General features: G+C 43.7%; 1 protein-coding gene across 1 annotated transcript in view; it reads left to right on the forward strand.

Moving 5' to 3' along the window:
• Positions 1 to 19653, forward strand: part of LOC308367025 (putative methyltransferase NSUN7) — a gene marked incomplete at both ends in the record, with an annotated part of 31148 nt that overhangs the window by 2157 nt on the left and 9338 nt on the right. Inside the window, 7 exons of the mRNA XM_080840847.1 lie at positions 4958 to 5016; positions 8868 to 9004; positions 10050 to 10202; positions 12893 to 13076; positions 15310 to 15562; positions 16225 to 16368; positions 18521 to 18622. Of these exons, the coding sequence (XP_080696973.1) occupies positions 4958 to 5016; positions 8868 to 9004; positions 10050 to 10202; positions 12893 to 13076; positions 15310 to 15562; positions 16225 to 16368; positions 18521 to 18622 (1032 nt within the window). The remainder of the gene's footprint in view (positions 1 to 4957; positions 5017 to 8867; positions 9005 to 10049; positions 10203 to 12892; positions 13077 to 15309; positions 15563 to 16224; positions 16369 to 18520; positions 18623 to 19653) is intronic.

The following is a 19653-nucleotide window of genomic DNA, read 5'->3' on the forward strand; positions in this document are numbered from 1 at the left end:
TAACTTTGTCACTCTTCATATATTGATTTGGTTGTTCACTGAACTTTATTGTGGTATCTTTTCATAGCCCCGAAGGGCCTTGCATGCAAACAAACCATCCTCTTTCTTAACCATTATTCTACTCGGATTACATGCACGTAAACATAGCCACACATGTGGAGAGGAAACTCAAAAGTTCCCGTTTCACAAACTCCTTTGTTTCAGACGTGTGTTCATGTCGGCACATAAGCACATGGAACACCTGTAAACAAAACAGAAACATATACGTACGCTTCCTTTCTGGCTGGCACCCAACATGTGCCCTCTTGAGCACACATGCTCACTCTCTCTCTCTCCCTCACTTGCTCTCTCACTCCCCCGCTCACTCACTCACTCACTCACTCACTTGCACACACACACACACACACACACACACACACACCCACACACACACAAACACTCTCACAGGTACAAGTAGTTAGATTACACATTGTGCATTTTTTTTGTCAATAAATGTTTTTGATTACATATGCTGGTCTATTTACTGTTACACAAGAATTAATTCTGCCAACCTCTACTCTTCAGAACTTCGGAAACCTTTAACCTTTACTACCTATTGATATGGTCATTTAGGTCAGAGTTCAGAATGAATAGCTTACTGCAGTGGTCCCCAATTATTTTTCCCCAAGGGCCAAATTATGTAAAGCAAGTGAGGCTGAGGGCCAACAACCCCCCCCCCCCCCCCCCCCCAAAAAAAAATGACAGCGGTTTAAAAAAATAACAGTTTTTATTAGTGCTGTCAAGCGATTGAAATATTTAATCACGATTAATCACAAATTAATTAATCGCAAATTTTATTTTAATGCTCTTATCATGGAAAAGTGGATTGGCTTGCTTTATGCAATGTTTTATTTTATTGAAAAACAACATTGCCAAACAGGGGTGTACAAAATAAAACTATAAAGTGCACATTTCAGACTCTGCTGAAAAGCTGCCCGTTGACAGTGAAGCTCGCTTCTTTTGCACAACTTTTAAAAGGTAAACTTTCTATTCAGAAGCTTTTTATCAAACATTTCGCCGTATCGCGCTCACCATCACTCAAACCGTAACGTTAGCCTACTACACAGTTTGCGAGGCCAAAAAGAGCGTTAATCTTAAAAAAAAAAGGTTTTTTTTTTTTTTTTTTACGACGTCGCGGGCCAAAAATGTGCCGTACCCGGGCCGGATCTGGCCCACGGGCCGCCATTTGGGGACCACTGGCTTACTGTATTTAATGAGACTGATTTGGGACAGATTTTTTTCTTTTGACCACTATGATAAACATGTGTTTGATTTGTGATCTGCTGTTGTGTTGACTGATTAATGCCTTTTCAATCGAGTGAGATCACCAACAACCTCCTTGTGAGGAAAGTATTAACATTTATGCACAATTGCACCCACATTCATTTGGTGCCCCATCCAGAGATAGTGACCATACATTTTTTTGGTGCTGTCCGTGTGAGGGTGACACCATTTAACTTATTTTTTTTTTCGTACCGCTGCATAAGGACAGAGCCAATGTACCTAAAATGAGGATCCCATTCCTCTCTCTCTCTTCTTTAGCCTCGCTTTTCCCCCCCTTTTCTTTCTCTTCTCATTAGCCTTGACCCTACCTGCCCTTTGATTCCTGCAGGGGAGGAGGCCATTTATAGCCATTTTAGCCTTGGCTTTTTGCATCTCCCTCCCCTGCTCTCACACCACCACACCATAGAGACCACACCATTTTCCTTATTTTCTCTGCCACACACACACACACACACACACACACAGACACACACACACACACACACACACACACACACACACACACACACACACACACACACACACACACACAAACACATGGGCCTCCCTCTCCCAACATTAGGGGGAATTACTCAATGCAAATGAGCTCAGGTGCGAAACGTGGAGGGCACTGACTCTACTGGCTGGATGACCTTGCCGTCGGTACGATGGCATCCCCAGGGGGGCGATATCTCTTCCCTCTCTCCATATCTTGGCAGGAAAGGGCCAGGCCTAATGATCATTCGTGGGTAATTCTCATGCCGTCCGGCGCACGCGATCAATTTGTAAGCATTGATACACTTCTTGCAGGGGGAATTGGAAATGCTTAACAGGGCCCGTGATCTGATTGTAGGAGTGCGTCGGAGGGGTTTGGCGAAAACGACTTGTGACCGCCGGGGCTTTCCGAGTGAGGAGAGAAAAGGAAAAAAAACACAAACGAGGAAAGGTGGAAGAAAAGGGAAAAAAAAAGGTTAAAGTGGTTTATTACCATGTTACCCTTGAGGGAGACTAATGGTTCCTTTTGGCCAAAACACTTCAGTAAATATCAACCCTGTGTTGAGGAATAATGTGTAAGCCATCTAGTGCTGCCCTGATTAAAACCCGTCGCCAAGTAGGGACGTCTCCCCGGCTGTGACCTCATCCGATGATGGATGTGTAATTGTGAGGAGAGAAGGCAGAGCACACAGAACGATAAAAAGGAGAAATAGGAGCTCAGTGAAATGTATTCATCTGTCAGCGGTTTTTTTTTTCTCCTCTCCTCTCCTCCCTCCCTCCCTTTTACTCTCGCTCTCCTGCGCTTTTGTTTCTCAGCGGCCATCTATCATGGGCCATTGTGTTGAAGCAGGACCTGGGCCAGGGGTGAGGACATCACCACACACAGTCCTCCTCTTCCCTCTAAAGGCCAGTGTGTGTGCTCTGATTGAGGTTTGCTGGACTAGAGTGTGTTGTGTGTTTTTTCTTCCCACTGTTGTGTTTTGCGTGTGTTATTTCTTTTATCACCCCAAAAGGGAACGATCCCTGCAAAAAAGGAGTAAACGTAGTTAGGTAGATACATAGAAAGATAGAGAGAGAGAGAGAGAGAGAGAAGGTATTGGGTTGGGAAAAGCTTGGGAGCTTCCTCTGTGATTTTGATAAATATCTCTCCAGGTTTATTGATCGTTACAGATGAGTGAGGTTCAACTGCTCATCCATTAGCATGGTCAGACATCGTGTTTTTTGCCTCCTCTGTCATCAAAATATGCTGAGGAGGTGTGAAGAACGTCCTCCATAAACTTGATCAATTCTTTGTGCTCTCACTTGCTCTCTCTCTCTCTCTCTCTCTTCCTGACTCCCTCATTTTTTTGAACTCCCCATTTACCTTATGCACTCCCTCTACCTGAGCTGGCTGGCTGAGTGCCAAGGCCCCTTGGGATTTCATGGTGGAGAAACGAAATGACCGTGTGCAGTGAGGCTGAGAGCATTTGTGTCCCCAACCCCCAGAAAGTTAAGAATACACAGCGACTGCGTAATGTGATGGCGATGGGTTCTACCTCAGCAATTATAAAGCTAATAATGACCACAGCGTCAACGTTAATGATTCTGAGCAGTCAAGCTGGTTGGCAAAGCCCAGCACCATCAATCATTAATGCTAGTCAGTAGTGGTGGTGCTGGTCGTGTGGTGTGTGTGTGTGTGTGTGGGTACAGTGCCACCTCATACAAGGACACTTGAATTTTGTATTCTGACACACACATGAAAAACAGACACAAAGGCATACACTCACGCTACGGTTTCCCTGTGGTGGGGATCGGAACATTCTGAGGTTATGATGTTCTGATGGCCATGGAAACTGCTCTGTAGCCATGACATCCACCAGTGATGGACAGGTGGAGAGATCCCGTGTGTCACTCAAGATTACAGCCTAATCTGCCTAGTTCAGCCACCAAGGTATTTGGATGGCCTTCAATCTCTTGCTCTCTCTCTCTGACACACACACACCTAACTTACACACATTTCTTTTTGGCATTCACGGAAAGACCCAATTTGCTATTTTTGCTACAGTAGACACAAGCTGCAAATATGTGTGCATCTGAATATTGGCTGAAGGCATCCTCCTTAATGCAGAATATTGAGTGAATTCCCTGGACAAACATCTTGCTAGTTCTGAGGGATTGGCATGCTTAAATCCTACCTAGATAAAATGGATTTTGTACCTTCTTTTTTCTTTCCTTCTTTTTTTCTTTCCTTCTTTTTTTTACCTTCCTTCCTTCACACATAAAAATTCAGTCTTTGTTGCACAGTTTTTGAGATGGTGTTGGGCTCATGAGGGAACCTGCTGTTCTGGTGGACAGATGTTCTCTTTACGATAGCTGCCGAAAGGAAATCTTATTCCAAGGTTTATGTTTGATGGAGGAATGCATTTTCAATCTTCTGTCTTTGTAGTATATCAGATTGGATAGCTATGTGTAAACAGGTATGTAGAAAGTGTGCATTTCTTTGATTTATGTGCACATGTCTTGCCATTGTGTATCCCTGTGTTTGTACATTGTCCATTCTAGACTCTCCCGCCTCATAAAGTCAGAGACATCATAAAGTGGGACATGTTTAAAATTGATTAACATTTCATAGTGTCCAGCCAGAGTTTAGTGGATGTTAAAGTACTGTGATTAAGATTCTCCCCTGCATAGAAGTCCCCCTCCATAAAAGATTACCTACGCCGCCCTCAAAAGTGTCCCCCGTAATCCCGACTCCCATTATTCGATATGGATTAAATTCCTGATTAATTGGACTTCATTAAGGGGCCCGGCCCTTGCAGACTCCACCGAGGCATGTGTTTTAAATGAACCTGTCTGGGTTTCTCTGGCCATATAATTGAATGTAGTGATTTCTGTGATAAGAGTAATTATTCCATGAAAGCAGAGTGATTGGAATTTTATCTAAGGGTGTGCCTCAGGGGCCACCGTACGCCAACCCCCAACCCCACATACACACACACATATCCTCTCTGCCAGGATCACTAGCTGCACTCTAACCTTTAACCCCAGAGTTATGAGAAGCACATATTAAAGATGGGTGAGGTCACTGGGACCGCCGTCTAATAACATTTGCCTTTCCCACGGTGTCATGATGAGGCCGTAACTTAACTGCCTTGTTTCTTTCCCCACCCCCTCCCTATAGATCAAGAGCTGCTGGAGGACATCATGATTGACAGCTGCTTTTACCTCTCTCAGCCAATGGTGAGTGCAAACACGGCTGCCGCTAGAAATGCTTGCATTATCTCTATAGTGAGTAGTGAAGGCGAGTGTATATCAGTCATACATTTGTAATTTCCTTCTTACAGAAGATCTATGCAGAAACGTTGTGTCCATATTGTTTTCAATTGTATCATGTGTAACTCAACTAGCTCAACCAAGTGTTCATAACACCTATATTATAGGTTCGATACCCCGAGAACAGTGCACATACAGATGAAAATGTACACTCAAATGTGCCAGCTAAATCAGTAAATGAAAAAAAAGGTCCTGCACACTTATAATGCATATAATATATTTTTACATAATAAAATCAGTTGTATTAAATGGCAACTTTTCTTATAGCTTGTACAGCATATTGTGGACTCGATTAACAGCCCCAGTATCACACTGTGCTTGATGCTGAGCAGGAGGCGAGCGTTCCAAAGCAGCGGGGGTTGTGGGTAGCAGCGAAGTTAATCACAAACCCCACACAGCAATTTATCGTCCTGCAGGAATCAGCGCTCATCCATCATTAGCAATTCCATCCTTGTTTTTTGGCTAACGCTACCTTTGCAGCACCAGCACCTGATGGTCCGCTTAAATAGCCTGGACAATGAAAGCGAAAAATTACTTTAGGTGTCAGTGCTGTTTGTGCCACTGACAGCAAATGAATGGCGTGAAGGAGCTGGGAATGCCAGACACTGCCCTGTAGCCTCTGTGTTTGGCCTGTGTGTGTGTGTGTGTGTGTGTGTGTGTGTGTGTGTGTGTGTGTGTGTGTGTGTGTGTGTGTGTGTGTGTGTGTGTGTGTGTGTGTGTGTGTGTGTGTGTGTGTGTGTGTGTGTGTGTGTGTGTGTGTGTGTGTGTGTGTGTGTGTGTGTGTGTGTGTGCAGGTGCCCTCCACTCTAATCACCTGCCAGCACAGGCCCTAGGGTGGTGTGGGAGCGGCTGGCAATAGTGTGGACGGAATGTAAACACGGTCGGTTTTCATTGTTGACCAAGGGGATCGAACTTGTGAACTCATTGCAGAACTCATGAACCCATGAACTCTTACACTTAAGGGCCTGTGCTGCATGGCTTCGTATAGCTCCATGCCCAGAAAACCTTTGAAACCTAGACATTTTGTGCATTGAGGGAAGTATTAATTAATTAAAATGTTAATTGATACTTGATGCTTTTACTCTTACCCTTACTTGACATGAGAGAAATTAAAAATACTTGATATTCTAGCAGAGTAGAGGTGCATATTGCTTTCTTAAGCCTGGCAAAGCCTGGCAAAGACACATATCTGTGAAAACATGCATTCGAATCCACACACACACTCACACACACACACACACACACACACACACACACACACACACACACACACACACACACACACTCACACACAAACATACACGCACGCATGCACACACACACACAAACACACACACACAAACACACACACAAACACACAGACACACACACTCACACACACACACACACACACACACACACACACACACACACATACACGCATGCATGCACACACACACGTACACACACACACACACACACACACACACACACACACACACACACACACGTAAACACAGACACACACACTCACAGAGAGAGCGTAAAATATGGCTGCAGTGAAGGATGAATGGCTGCTGCGCTGGCGGCTTGGCAGGTTGTTATTCTGCATCCTGAGAGAGAGAGACCATAAACTCTAGACACAATGAACCGCTCTTTAGAACTCACTTTGCCCCTGCACCTCCACCCACACCATCCATAAAGTTCAACCTTGATAAAGAGGGAAAAGAGAGAGAGAGGGAGTGAGAGAGAGGGAGGGAGAGAGGAAGAGAGAATGGTGGATATGAGAGAAAATATAATAGAAAGGGTGGAGGGGGGAGTGTTGGCTATAGGGACTAACACAGGGAGGTAGGGTGTTAAAAAAGACTACCTGCTTGTAAAACAAAGGCCCTCGTAGAGTGGAACATGTGTGAAGTAAATTGGGGCTTCAATCTCAGTCAAGCAGAAAATGAGAATTAGGACAAAAATAAAAAAAACACGTTCCTGACGGCGGGACAGAGAAACATGTATGTGCAGCCTGCCGACATGTCAATTAACACGCTGAGACACACAATCGACTCCTGAGCGCTCTTAACTTCAAATCCTTGTAAGCGCTTGACCCCGTGGGTTGTCCCCTTGGTAACCCTTCCTTCCCTGAGCAATGTTTTGGTGGCAGGGGACAATCTGGTTTCCTTGGACACAATCCCATATGGGATGCTGTTGCCGGGCGACCAAAGGGGAAAAGAACTTCACGGCCCCAGGTTTCAACCTTGGCAGAGGACGAATGAGGGAAAAAAAGAGGGGGAACAGGAATAAGAGGGAGGGTAACCATCCAGTCTTCCCAGTGCTTTATCCAGAGCCCATCACTCCCTGTCTACACCTATGAAAAAGGGGAAAAGGGGAAAGTGGGGAAAATTCCCATAGATGTCCATTTTCCATCAGTGTGCTCTATCATCTAGCATTAGACCTGTGGTGATGCCATGGAAGTCTGTTGCTACTGAGAAGCACCATCTGTTTGTAATGTCCTCTCTGCCTGTGGCAATGGCAGCAGTGGGTGAGTAGAGGGGAGGAGGGTTAGTTGGGCGGAGAGACAAGTTGGGAGTGGGAGTCGCAGACATTAACACCCTCCTCCTGAGTTTAATTAAGAGAGAGTATGTGGATCATCGCAGGGTGCCTTCCAAATGTGTGTGTGTGTGTGTGTCTGTCTGTGTGTATGTGTGAGAGTTTGGTTGTGTTTGTTTGCATGTTTGTATGTGTCTGTTTTGTCTATGTTTGTATATGTATGTTTTGTCTATGTCTATGTATGTTTGTTTTGTGTGTGTGTATATTTTTGTGTGCTTACGTCTCTTGGAGAGAGAGATGGAGAGAGAGAAAAAGAGAGCACATTCGTGTGTATTTGCATATTCAGATGTGCACAACGATGCCTGGCGTGTGTGTGTGTGTGTGTGTCCGATGCAAGCAAAAGGAAGAGAGAGTATATGTCTGTATGTGTCTGTCAATATGTGCACACACATGCTTGTGTGTGTGTGTGTGTTTATGTTTATATATATATATATATATTTGTGTTTGTTTATGTGTGTGGGCGTTGCTACGCGTGGAGGCTATATCCTGCATCGGAAAGAGCTATGTCTCAGCTCCTGCTGACAGATTTGCCATCCGTCAGTCTGACACTTGATCAATACTGCGCAACACATGATCACCCATGCACCGCTTCCTGATGTCTCACTCTGTGAACTGATGAGAGCGTTCTAACAGATGGCGGTCGATGGTCATTAGCCCTGGAAGGGCGGCAGTATAACAAAGACTGATACAGACATTATGACGTTACATTATTACAATGTTATTGGAGGGACATCTATTAATTATGGATATTGATGAGGCTTTGCGGAGGTAGACTGATCTGGTGATAAAATCTATGGTTGTGTCATTGTTCTTTTGCTCTTTCCCTCTCCTCTTTTTCTCATTTCGTCTCTGTCTTTCTTTCTTTCTTTCCCTTTCTCGGTCACTCTGGTACTCTGTCTTGTGCACCTTGCTATTTCCTCCCTCTCACCTTCTGCTCCATTCCCCATCATCTCACTTCTGGTCACCTCTCTGCACTTGTCACCCTCACTCCTCCTCCATCCCTCCGTCTTATCACATCCTTCCTTGGTGTCATTTTTCTCTGTTTCCTTCTGCCTATTGCTCTTTCCTCTCTCTCTCTCTCCTTCTCCCTCTCTTTCTCTTTGTCTCTCTCCCTCTTTCTCTCTCTCTCTCTCTCTCTCTCTCTCTATCTCTCTCTCTCTCTCTCTCTATCTCTCTAGCCGGATGAGTTGATGAGTCTGGTGGCTGTCATGCTCTATGACTTCCAGGACAGGAAGTTTGTTCCCTGGGAGCGTCCAGCCAATGAGAGGGAAGAGTCGAAGCCGCAGGTCAGGGAGGTGGAGGAGTGCCTGCTGAAGTAGGTGCAGCGTGTTTCTGCAACCCTTAAACGTCTGTCACTCTGCAGTATGATAAAGTCATTTTTTCACCTACATATTGAAATTAACTCAGAGAGTTTAAAAATGTTTAAATGTTAGAAAAGATCATTTTGCTAATGTAGCTTTTGAAGACGATTGATTTTTAAATCTGATGGACATTTTTTTTTGTGCTGTGTCTGACCACGGCTTAAAAGAACATCTAAGATAACATATCGGCTATGTGTTCAGGGAAGGTGAAAGCGTTTTCATGGCTTGGCACAAATTGCAATGATCAAACAGGTTTGCATAGAGATATGGTCAGTAGTCTGTCATTGCTTATCTTTTCCTCATTTCCTTTTTTACGGATGAACCGTTAAGGAGACATTTCCTTGCTTCATAAAAAAAACGTTCAGCTCAGTTTTCAAGGAGTGTATAATGCCCTTCACAGATCCCATTGTAGCTCCTAATCCACAGCCATGTTACTATATAATAGTATAGTGTAGAAGTAAAACATCTGGCTGAAACAATCCTGAATAGAGAATGTCCAGGATAGAGTCTGGAGTGAAAAACTGAGGTATTGACTCACAGTCACCTCAATGGTCACCCTCATAAGGGTCCATTTCATCTATAAAATCCGTTTCATATTTACACTGAGCGTAAATATGAGGGTGGGTTAATACAGCTTTCAGCAAAGTCAGACATAAAGCTATCTTCCGACAGAGATACTTTTTCTAGTATCCAAAACCTTTCGGAGCCTCGAGACATCTGACACAAAAATCTAGAAACTTCTTTTCGAGGGCATGAGTCTTCAGGGATCCCAATTGAGGGGGTGAGCTAGAAAGTGAGGCAGGGAGAGAAGATGAAAAATAAATGAGAACAGATGGACGGAGGAAGTGTGTTTTGTCCTCGGGTCACATTTTTGACTGACTAAATGACTGAGTGTGTGTGTGTGTGTGTGTGTGTGTGTGTGGGGGGGGGGGTGGTGGGCGGAAGCCTGTCACGTAGTGTGTGTGTCAGCATTGGTTGAGTTGTGCTCATCTCCTGCAGGTCTAAGACAAAGTTGGCAGCCTCGCTGGCACGCTGCAGAATCAAACACGACCTGCTGACCATCGACTGCATGCTGCCCGACAGTGTCAGGAAGAAGCAGGAGAAGGCAGGCAGCCAGCCCCTCTACGCCTGGGTCAACACGCTCAAGACAAGGTGCTCCCATGGATAGACACACACACACACACACACACACACACACACACACACACACACACACACACACACACACACACACACACACACACACAATTGCACATTGACAGGCTCATGCGTCATACACTTGCCCAAACCGATTCAACTATAGTCTCAGAATAAACCGAATCAACAGAACAGACACACAAAGACACACATCCACATAGACTTAGTCACACACAAACGCATTTGACTGCATACACACGTTAAACTCAACAATATGTTTGCTCATAAACCAAAGGAACAGAAAACAAACTGAAACACACACTCACACACATGCACATACTCCAGACTGAAACACACACTCACACACATGCACATACTCCAGACTGAAACACACACTCACACACATGCACACACTCCAGACTGAAACACACACTCACACACATGAACATACTCCAGACTGAAACACACACTCACACACATGCACAAACTCCAGACTGAAACACACACTCACACACATGCACCTACTGCAGACTGAAACACACACTCACACACATGAACATACTCCAGACTGAAACACACACTCACACACATGCACACAAAGACATATAACCAGTGTCCTTGCCTCCATTCTTTTGCATTCACTGATGTATGCTCACACACACACCAATTAAGACCAACTCAATCCCATTTTGCCAGTGTAGGCATACTCATACACATTGCCCTCCACTCACTCTCTCACACAGATAGTCATCAGTGGTATGTAGGAAAGCAGAGGGTGATATTATCAGGGTGCTGTGTGAGCCAATATGATCTTGTTAAGAACGTGTGTGTGTGTGTGTGTGTGTGTGTGTGTGTGTGTGTGTGTGTGTGTGTGTGTGTGTGTGTGTGCGCTGCAGAGGTTAAGCCCTGGTTCACAGCCATTGCCCCTCACTGCCCATGACCATTTACTGCCCACTGGTGTGAAAACCACCTTCTTTTTTCAAAGGCTCCACAGCTTCTGCTGCTGCTAACTCTTTACTGGGGGGAAATTAATTGTTTGTCTGCCTGTGTGCCTGTGCGCCTGTGTGCCTGTGCGCGTACCCGAGCCAAGCTAAGCTTAGTTAGTCTTCTGTCACTGATTGTGTCATGCTTTATGGTAAGGGTTAGATAGAAGGTGAGGCATGGGCTGCATGCCTTCTGCTGTATCTATATGTGTGTGTATGAGAGAGGAAGAGAGAGAGAGAGAGTATGAGAGAGGGACAGAGCAAGAGTGTCTGTCTGTGCATGTGAGAGAGAGAGAGTGTGTGTCAGCGATAGTTTATTGTTCAGATGTCCTGTTGACATCCCATTAAGCCCGCTCTCTCCTGTTTAACCTCTAATGCTGTGTGATCTGCCTTGTTTTACACCAGCTGGATGTGTAGTTTAGTGCATGGCTGGACGGTTTGTGAATGTTTGTGTGTACGTATCTGTGTGTGTGTGTGTGTGTGTGTTTGTGTGTGTGTGTGTGTGTGTGTGTGTGTGTGTGTGTGTGTGTGTGTGTGTGAGAGAGAGAGCATGCTCTCCTGCACAGTTTGAAACTGCAGACAGGCCGGCAAGCAGGGCAGTAAATCGCGGGCACTGAGCTCTGGACAGATCCAATCAGCACGGCAGCAGGGCTCCCTCCTCGCTGGATTACACCCTGGAGGTCACCGCTGCCTTTGGAGAGGGGCTAGAAGAGAACAGCCTCAGCCTCGTCCTTAGCCTCAGCCTCAGCCAAAGCGCACTAACCCTCCCCTCTTGCCTCTTTACTTCAGACAGCAGATCTGGGATCAGTTTGAACCCCTCTACTGCTCATAGAGAAAGTGAAGGAAGCGTATTTAAAAACAGATTCCAGACCTCCTTGCACAGCATCTTCCCTGGACCGTAGGGCTATCGTGTGGTTGGTGCTACTTGAAACCTGAGGGCATGGCTATTGCCAGCTGCTTTAGACAGCCATAAATATTTCTTTTGTGAAATAATGGGTTCAATGGGATGTCCTTGCGAAACACTTGATAATATACTGTATGTGCAATACATTTAAAGTCATAAAATTATTATGACATGACACCAGTGTCATAAAAAAGCTTATGAATTGGAATGGAATGTCTCTTGGGTCTTCCATGGTTCCTGTAGCATGAGGTGCTGACTGCTGGTTAACTTCCTTATGGTCACATATTCCTCAATTCCCACCTATCTATGGATCGTATTAAATTACCTTCCTCGTCATTTGTTTAAGATATTCACGTATGGCACAAAGGGTTTTCATTTCAATGTTTCTATTATGGTATTCACAGGGTGTAGCACTATTACTTTTTGACTTATGGTGACATTTTTACATCCGGAGAGTTAATGGCGTATCCATAGTGAGGCGTTAAAAAAAAAAAATTGCATGTGAACTCCAGGTGTCAGCGCTGACTTATTTATCAGTCTCTCCATCAAGTCATTTCAAATGGGTGGATGGCTTGAGACACAGCCCAGCACATCAGGTTGGTTCTCCAGGGTGCCATTGAGGGAAACCTTGGAAGAAGAAATGCTGAGATGGGGTGGATTGATTATTGTGAGAAACAGCAAACAGCACAACTCAAATCCCCTGTTACCCCCCATCCCCCTCAATCACACACACACACACACACACACACACACACACACACACTCCCCTGACCCCCTAACCCTCACTTTCGGCTACTTCTGTCCTCTCTGCTCTTCAGCCTGTCAGAGGTGCTTGACGTGCTGAAAAGGGAGGGCTTCGCGCATGTGAAATCAGCCAGGCAGCTGGAGGGGCAGACCTTCTGTCAGGACCCGCACTGCCAGGACCTGCTGGCCTTCCCCTCACAGCAGAAGGCCGAGCTCTACCGGACCAAGCTCATCAGCCAGTACAAGCTCATCATACAGGTATGAATGGAACCATGTTGAAATAAAACACTAAAACACGTACTGCCCAAATTCCTAAACCAATATAAAATCAATTGAAGCACTCCAGATAATCTTCGCTTTTTTCTTTGATCTCTGTTTTTATGTTTTAACAACATTGTGTATGCATCTTGTTACCACTGAAAGATTGATGTGTCTGACAGTGTTGGGGGATAGATGTAAGTTTTCTCATCCAATTTTCTCATTCCCGTCCAATTTCTCATCCAATATTTCTCTGCATATATTTAAACATCTCAAGAGAATATACCTGTGTTGTCAAGTTCAGAAAAGACGTAGTGTGAAATACATGTGAATTGTATATCAATAGTCTTTCATATCTGAGACACATCAAGGCCATGTCCACCCAAAGGTCTTTGACATCCGGCTCTATGAGGACGGAGTCACTGACCTTGACACTACCAGTGTGCAGAGACAGGGACAAACAGCCTTGATAATGGACTTATGCGATGTGCTTTGATTGCGACAACAGTCTATAAAAAGCGAGTCTAGACTTGAATGACAAGCCACAAGATTGTATTGAAGCCCATTCTAGTCTGTAGTCCTGAAAGATTCACTCACACAGCACGGTCGAATCAAACTCGCTGATCGCAATGCAAAGCAAACCCAGCTGAATCTGATTACCAGGCTGAATTCAATTAGGCATTCAGAACCACTTTCTAACTTAATCATCTCTATCTCATATCCTCTACCTCTTTTCTCTCTCTCGCTCTCTCTCTCTTCCTCTCTGCACTCACTCTATCTATCATTTTCCCAGACTTATATTTTCCATTTTCTCCCATGGATGAGAACGACCTTGTGGTCTTTGTCACATCAAAGACATTTACATTTGAGCCTAAATTAAGCTAAAATGAAAATCAAATTATAACTGGAAATATTGGTCACGGTATGGTCCTATAACCTCTGACATTAAAGGGTCACTTTCTCCTTGCCTTGCATATCAGAGTTCTGGGTGATGATAAAGCCCAGGATGTACCACACATAGATCAATGTCAAAGCAGCAGATGAGAGAAGTTTAAGTTCAAGAAGTTAAACAAATCTTTTCCAGTTATTTTTGTGTCAATTTGCCTTAGTCCTTAACCTAGACATAAGAGTAATATGCGATCTTCTGGCGTCATGCATACACATGGCAGGTTCTTCAAAGTTCTGATCTGGTACTTGACTATTCCTCTTCAGCAACTGATAAAGCAAGGCATTAGTATTTCCAAGGACGCGTGTTGGAAGCTCAATGAGTTCACATACTGGTTACGAATGTATACCTCCCCGCACTTGCTCTCAAAGAGGCTATACTGTGAACGTGATACTTCCTGAATTAAAAGTTCTGAAACTTGATCAAAGACATTTACAGTTGAGTCTACATAAAGCTTAAATGAAAGCTGTGGCTTTTGGTAATGGCAAGTGTATAGGATTTCTCAAACCCGTCACTCAAAGAACAAAACCCCAAACAAATCTGCAAAACTGTAAGCTAATTCTCAGACTTTAACTAAGTTTTCAATTTCATAAAACTCTTTTTGCAAAACATTACACACAAGAATAAGACACTGAACATTTATGTGCCTTTTTAAGCACTACCTTTCAAAATGCAAGACACACATACCAGTGGCAAAGGAGGACATTGGCTGTGATATGTTACTATGACAAGACCCAAGTATAATGGTAAAGTTTTTTACAAACATATAGTATGTATGGTGTTTCCTTACTGAACACTTTGAAGTACTGTTTTGGTAATGCACTCTAAAAAGGTTTTTGATTCTGTTACAACCCTCAGCACCCTAAATGGCCTTGCAAAGTTTTTTAATTAACATTTTTAGCAAACTATTTTATGTGTGTATTTGTGTGTTCATATATGAATTGTATTGTAACTGTTTTCCTTTGTGTAAAATTGCTTTATGAATTGCTCTGTAACACTGTAACTTCAAAAGGAATAAGCCTAACAAAAATAGGAGTGTTTTGAATGCAGTGTTTCATTTCGCAGGAGATTTAAGGTGTTGCGTGTTAGTCTTGGTTTTGGAGATCTTAGTCTTGGTTTTGTGTGTGCAGTTGAGTGTAGTTTTTGAAAAAGTTTTTGTAAAAAAAACCTAAGGTCTTACAGCTTTTCATAGAGTAGGTCAGGACAGTTGGTCACAAATGTTGTATAGAAGCTTCTGTGATGTCTCATGTTTGCTGATGGGGTGACTGTTTTGTCTCCTGCTTGCAGGACAAGTCCTGCTGTGTAGGGCCATGGCTGGTGAGGGGACTGTTGGTGGCGGAGGGGGACATCCTCATGGCCGGCTCCCCGTCCATCCTCACAGTGGCCCATGTGGCGGCTGTTGTGGCATCCATCGTGGCCTGTGGCCCCCAGGTGCCCGACACCACCAGTGGCCCCAGCCGAGTCTACGTCTGTGCCGGAGACCTCCAGGCATGCCACAGAGAGGAACTGCAGGAGAGCCTCGTCACCATGGGCTGCAAGAGTGAGTGTGTGTGTATGTGTGTGTGTGTGTGTGTGTGTGTGTGTGTGTGTGTGTGTGTGTGTGTGTGCGTGTGTGTGTCTATTAGGTGCTGATTAGAAATCAAAAAGGTAGTTGTACCTTTTGATTATGTTTGACCTTAAGTTCTATACAGAACTTGCCTGAGGACACTTACTCTCATGCCCCTGTTTGACACTAACACAATGGCACTCATTAACACCTAGGAGCTGTCCAGTAGAACCGCAGCACAGTCTTCCACTGTACACCAATTGGCTGACTGGGATTTAGTGCCCTTCTCAAGGACACCTTGATGCTAGTTGCTGAGGAAGCACATAGTTTTTTACTTTGCTCATCTATCCACCCAGATCCATCCTCCCAGCTGGTTCTGGATTTAAGCTGGCGACCTCCCACATGATCGGCTTTTGCTGGCGAACAACTGCAGTTGAATTTCAAAAGAGTCAGCTGTGCATCTGTCTGTGTCGTGTGTGTGTCATACAAAGCTGTGCTAGGGACAGGTGTCTGAATTTTTTGAATGTGTAAAATGCCATAACACTGTAGCAGCCTCCTCAGCTGTTTTTCTGTGTGTGTGTGTGTGTGTGTGTGTGTGTGTGTGTGTGTGTGTGTGTGTGTGTGTGTGTGTGTGTGTGTGTGTGTGTGTTTATCAGATGTGAAGTTGCTCCCTGAGGCCTTCCAGGCTCTGGAAATGAGTGACTTGCGTCTGCAGAAGGTCCTGCTCATTCTGCTGACGCCTCAGTGCTCAGTGTCTGCAGTGTGCAATCCGGTAGAGTATCTGCTGCAGGAGAACGGAGGTATGCTACACTTCTCTACTCCACAGGCTGTATATCTCGGATGTTATTGCTCCACAATCTTATATAAATCTACAGTATTTAGGCTTTGACCTCACCACATCATGGAAGTTGGTGAACTATTAAGATTCTATTATGGACAAAATGGTGCCTTAATGACAAATAAAAAAAACAAACAGTTGTTATTGTTATACAGCTCCATCACAAGATACGTGTATTGAAGTATTCAGATCTTCAAAAATGACTCTAGAAATGTGCGTTGGCTGAAATGTTAGTATGAGGAGTGTATCATATCACTGGGAACTATAGATTGATACCTTGGGCCAGGGGTGTTTTTCTCTTAGATCGCACAATAGCTGATTGCACGATGATCAGCGTGACTAATAAAGCCCCAATAAAGACATTTAAGTGTCAGTCACCTGTGACTTAATGACAATGAAAATATTTAGATGTCTGTGGGGGCTGGTGTTTCCGGTGTCTAACGCAGTTGGGCAGTTGGCCAAATGGATGCATACTCGAGTTTGCTTAAGATGAGATAGAAGCAATCCTCTCAAAGAGTTTAATGACGTCACGTAGAATTTTGGCTCTGTCCTCTGCCTTATAACATTTATAAGATTATAAAATGTATAAATAATCAAATTATAAAATAGCTTAGGTGAAATTTTCACTCTGTTTCTTTTTGGGCATGTTGGCAACGTCCCAACAGCAGTCCAGCCTTCAAACTGGCAGCTATGCGGGTGATTATCACCATTCGAAAATTGCACTCTTTACTGCTGTTTAGCTGGGCGTGTACAAGCTTTGTTTAACAACTTTAAAGACGTTGACCAGAAAAACGCAGGCTGAACACCCTTCGTTAAATATAGACCCTTGTGTCCCCCATCCCTGCATGGGTATGCAGGCACACAGCTCACGTTGTTGTGCATTCCACAACCTCGACACACACAATCTACCAGCTCATATTTATTCTCATGACTCTTGAGTATCTCTAAAAGCAGAACTGAATAAGATAAGGCATACTGCAAACTCCTCCAGTACAGTCCTCCTGTGGAATCCATACTCTTATCTCCCTCTGGAACGAAATACTGTTTTCTGATTGGCTAATGGGGTGTACATTAAGTTCGTATAACCGGACACCTTGGACGTAGTTCCAGTAGAAACGTTAAATCGCCGTTCCATATCAATGCTCTTGAATGGTTACCATTGACAACCAACGTAACGTTTATTTTTTGACAGCTAGGATAATTTGAACCAAGATGGCGGCGTGTTGGGACAAGTTAGTGGGCAATGTTTTATGTCAATTAAGCTGTCTACACGACTTTTTATACGTCTAAATTGACTCGGTTAGTTGTTTATGTTCTACACGAATGTTGTAGAATATTGTAATTCTTAACTGAAAGTCTCTAATATTATTTGTAGGCGGCTGTTAGCGCTTAGAAAAAAACCCCATTGAAACAGATGTTAGCTCACGGCTAACTAGCCGGCTCGATTGTGAGCCTTCGACCAAAATTACTAAACTTGACCTCCCTGTTGCTCTGTCCAACTTCACCATCAACGGAAACGTGGAGTTCAACTGTAAATAGTAAAACCTTATGAACAATACCTGTGTCCGTGTGTCCGTTTACTTACAGAGGTGAGCTCATGAGTGTCACTTTGCAGCAACGCCCGGGGAAACTAAAGGTTCAGTTCCACGCACTACTTTCTCACTACTTTCTCTAACGGGAGCACTAGGCTTCAAATCAAGAATTCATCAGGTTATTATGCATATTACATTTCCTAAAGATAAAGGAAATTCTAAATAATAATAATAATAATAAAAAAAACATTTTTGGATGTTGTAAACGGGAGATAAGCGGGATAACGGCCTCCGAGCTGTCCAGTTCTACGAAGTTAATGGACTTCTGCGGACCAACACCACTCCGCTCCGCGTCGTGGTGTTCTTTGGCCCGCAGCGTCCATTAACTTCGTAGAACTGGACAGCTCGTCGGCCGTTATCCCTTACATAACAGTCCAAACCAGAGCCTATCATAACTTGACGGAGGATTTCACCTTGCTCTCTTGGGCAAGACTTGCAGCAGTGCAGGAATCCTCTAATGACGGCATTGTGGCCTTGACTGTGGTCTGCATGAGATGAGTGTGTTTTTTGTTTCTGTTATAGACAGAGAGCTCCTCCAAGACCTATCTCACGGTTCCATTGTCCAAGCCAAGCTGGATGCCCTGGTTGCCCGTCAGAGTGAAGACTTGAAACACGCCCTCAGATGTAAGTTTCTCACAAAACTCTATAATCCCTTTTAACAGACAACACAGACAATGAACTTTGCTCATTATAACGAAAGTGAAATATATTTAGTGAACACATAAATGCAAGGTCATCTAGGGGGCAGAGGGTTGTAACTGTAACAGAAACATTTCCAGTGCATTACCAAAACAGTACCTCAAAGTACAATATTTTGTAGTCGATAACATGTATTAAAATTAACCCTTTGTGCTTGATCCATAAAAAGAGACTATGTGACTGTACCCAGTCCCCTCCAATGCCCTCCAGAGTTATGGGCACCTTTTCTTACTGAAATATGCGTGGGATTATATTTCATTTACATTTACATTCATTCAAATGTCTTGGGGGGCCGATCATTTTTTGCTGTTAAAAAAGTTTTTATTTGTGTTTTTTACTAATGTTGCTCTATTCTTAGACTAAACTTACCTTAAATAAAGGTATGATTTTTTTTTCTATTTTTAATGTAATATCCTTTCACTCTATTGTCACAGTAACACAACACAGCCAATATCCTCCTTTGGAATTGGTGTTTATATAAATTACTTGCATTTTGAAGGCTAGTGTTAAATGTCTGGTAACGGTGTTTAATGTATTGCAAGAAGTGTTTTATGAAATTGAAAACTGAGTTAAAGGATTTGGCTTAGTTTTGCAGATTTGGATTGAGGCTTTGGTCTTTGATTGACAGGTTTCAGAAGTTGTGTGACAACAAACTTTTGTGTGTAAGCAGTTTAAAAAAAAACTGTAGAATATTAATGAATCTGGCAAACCGGTACGGTTATTATCTATTCTCTCTTTTGTTGCTGGAAAAATGCTGCCTGCTGGAGGTTATAAATGCATGTAAATCAGATTCACATGCTAGTATTGTTGAGTAGAAACTGCCATTGTTATTTTGTTTTGTTTGATCTTTGTGGGCTTGTACGGCTGGTTCCTATGTTGTTGCTGTAGCTGTGAAAAAATAAAATAATGGTAGCCTTTTGCATGGATGCAAAGCAACCTTCATATGGTGTGTTAAT

This window comes from Sprattus sprattus, assembly GCF_963457725.1.
Source record: "Sprattus sprattus genome assembly, chromosome: 6".
In the NCBI taxonomy this organism is placed as follows: domain Eukaryota; kingdom Metazoa; phylum Chordata; class Actinopteri; order Clupeiformes; family Clupeidae; genus Sprattus; species Sprattus sprattus.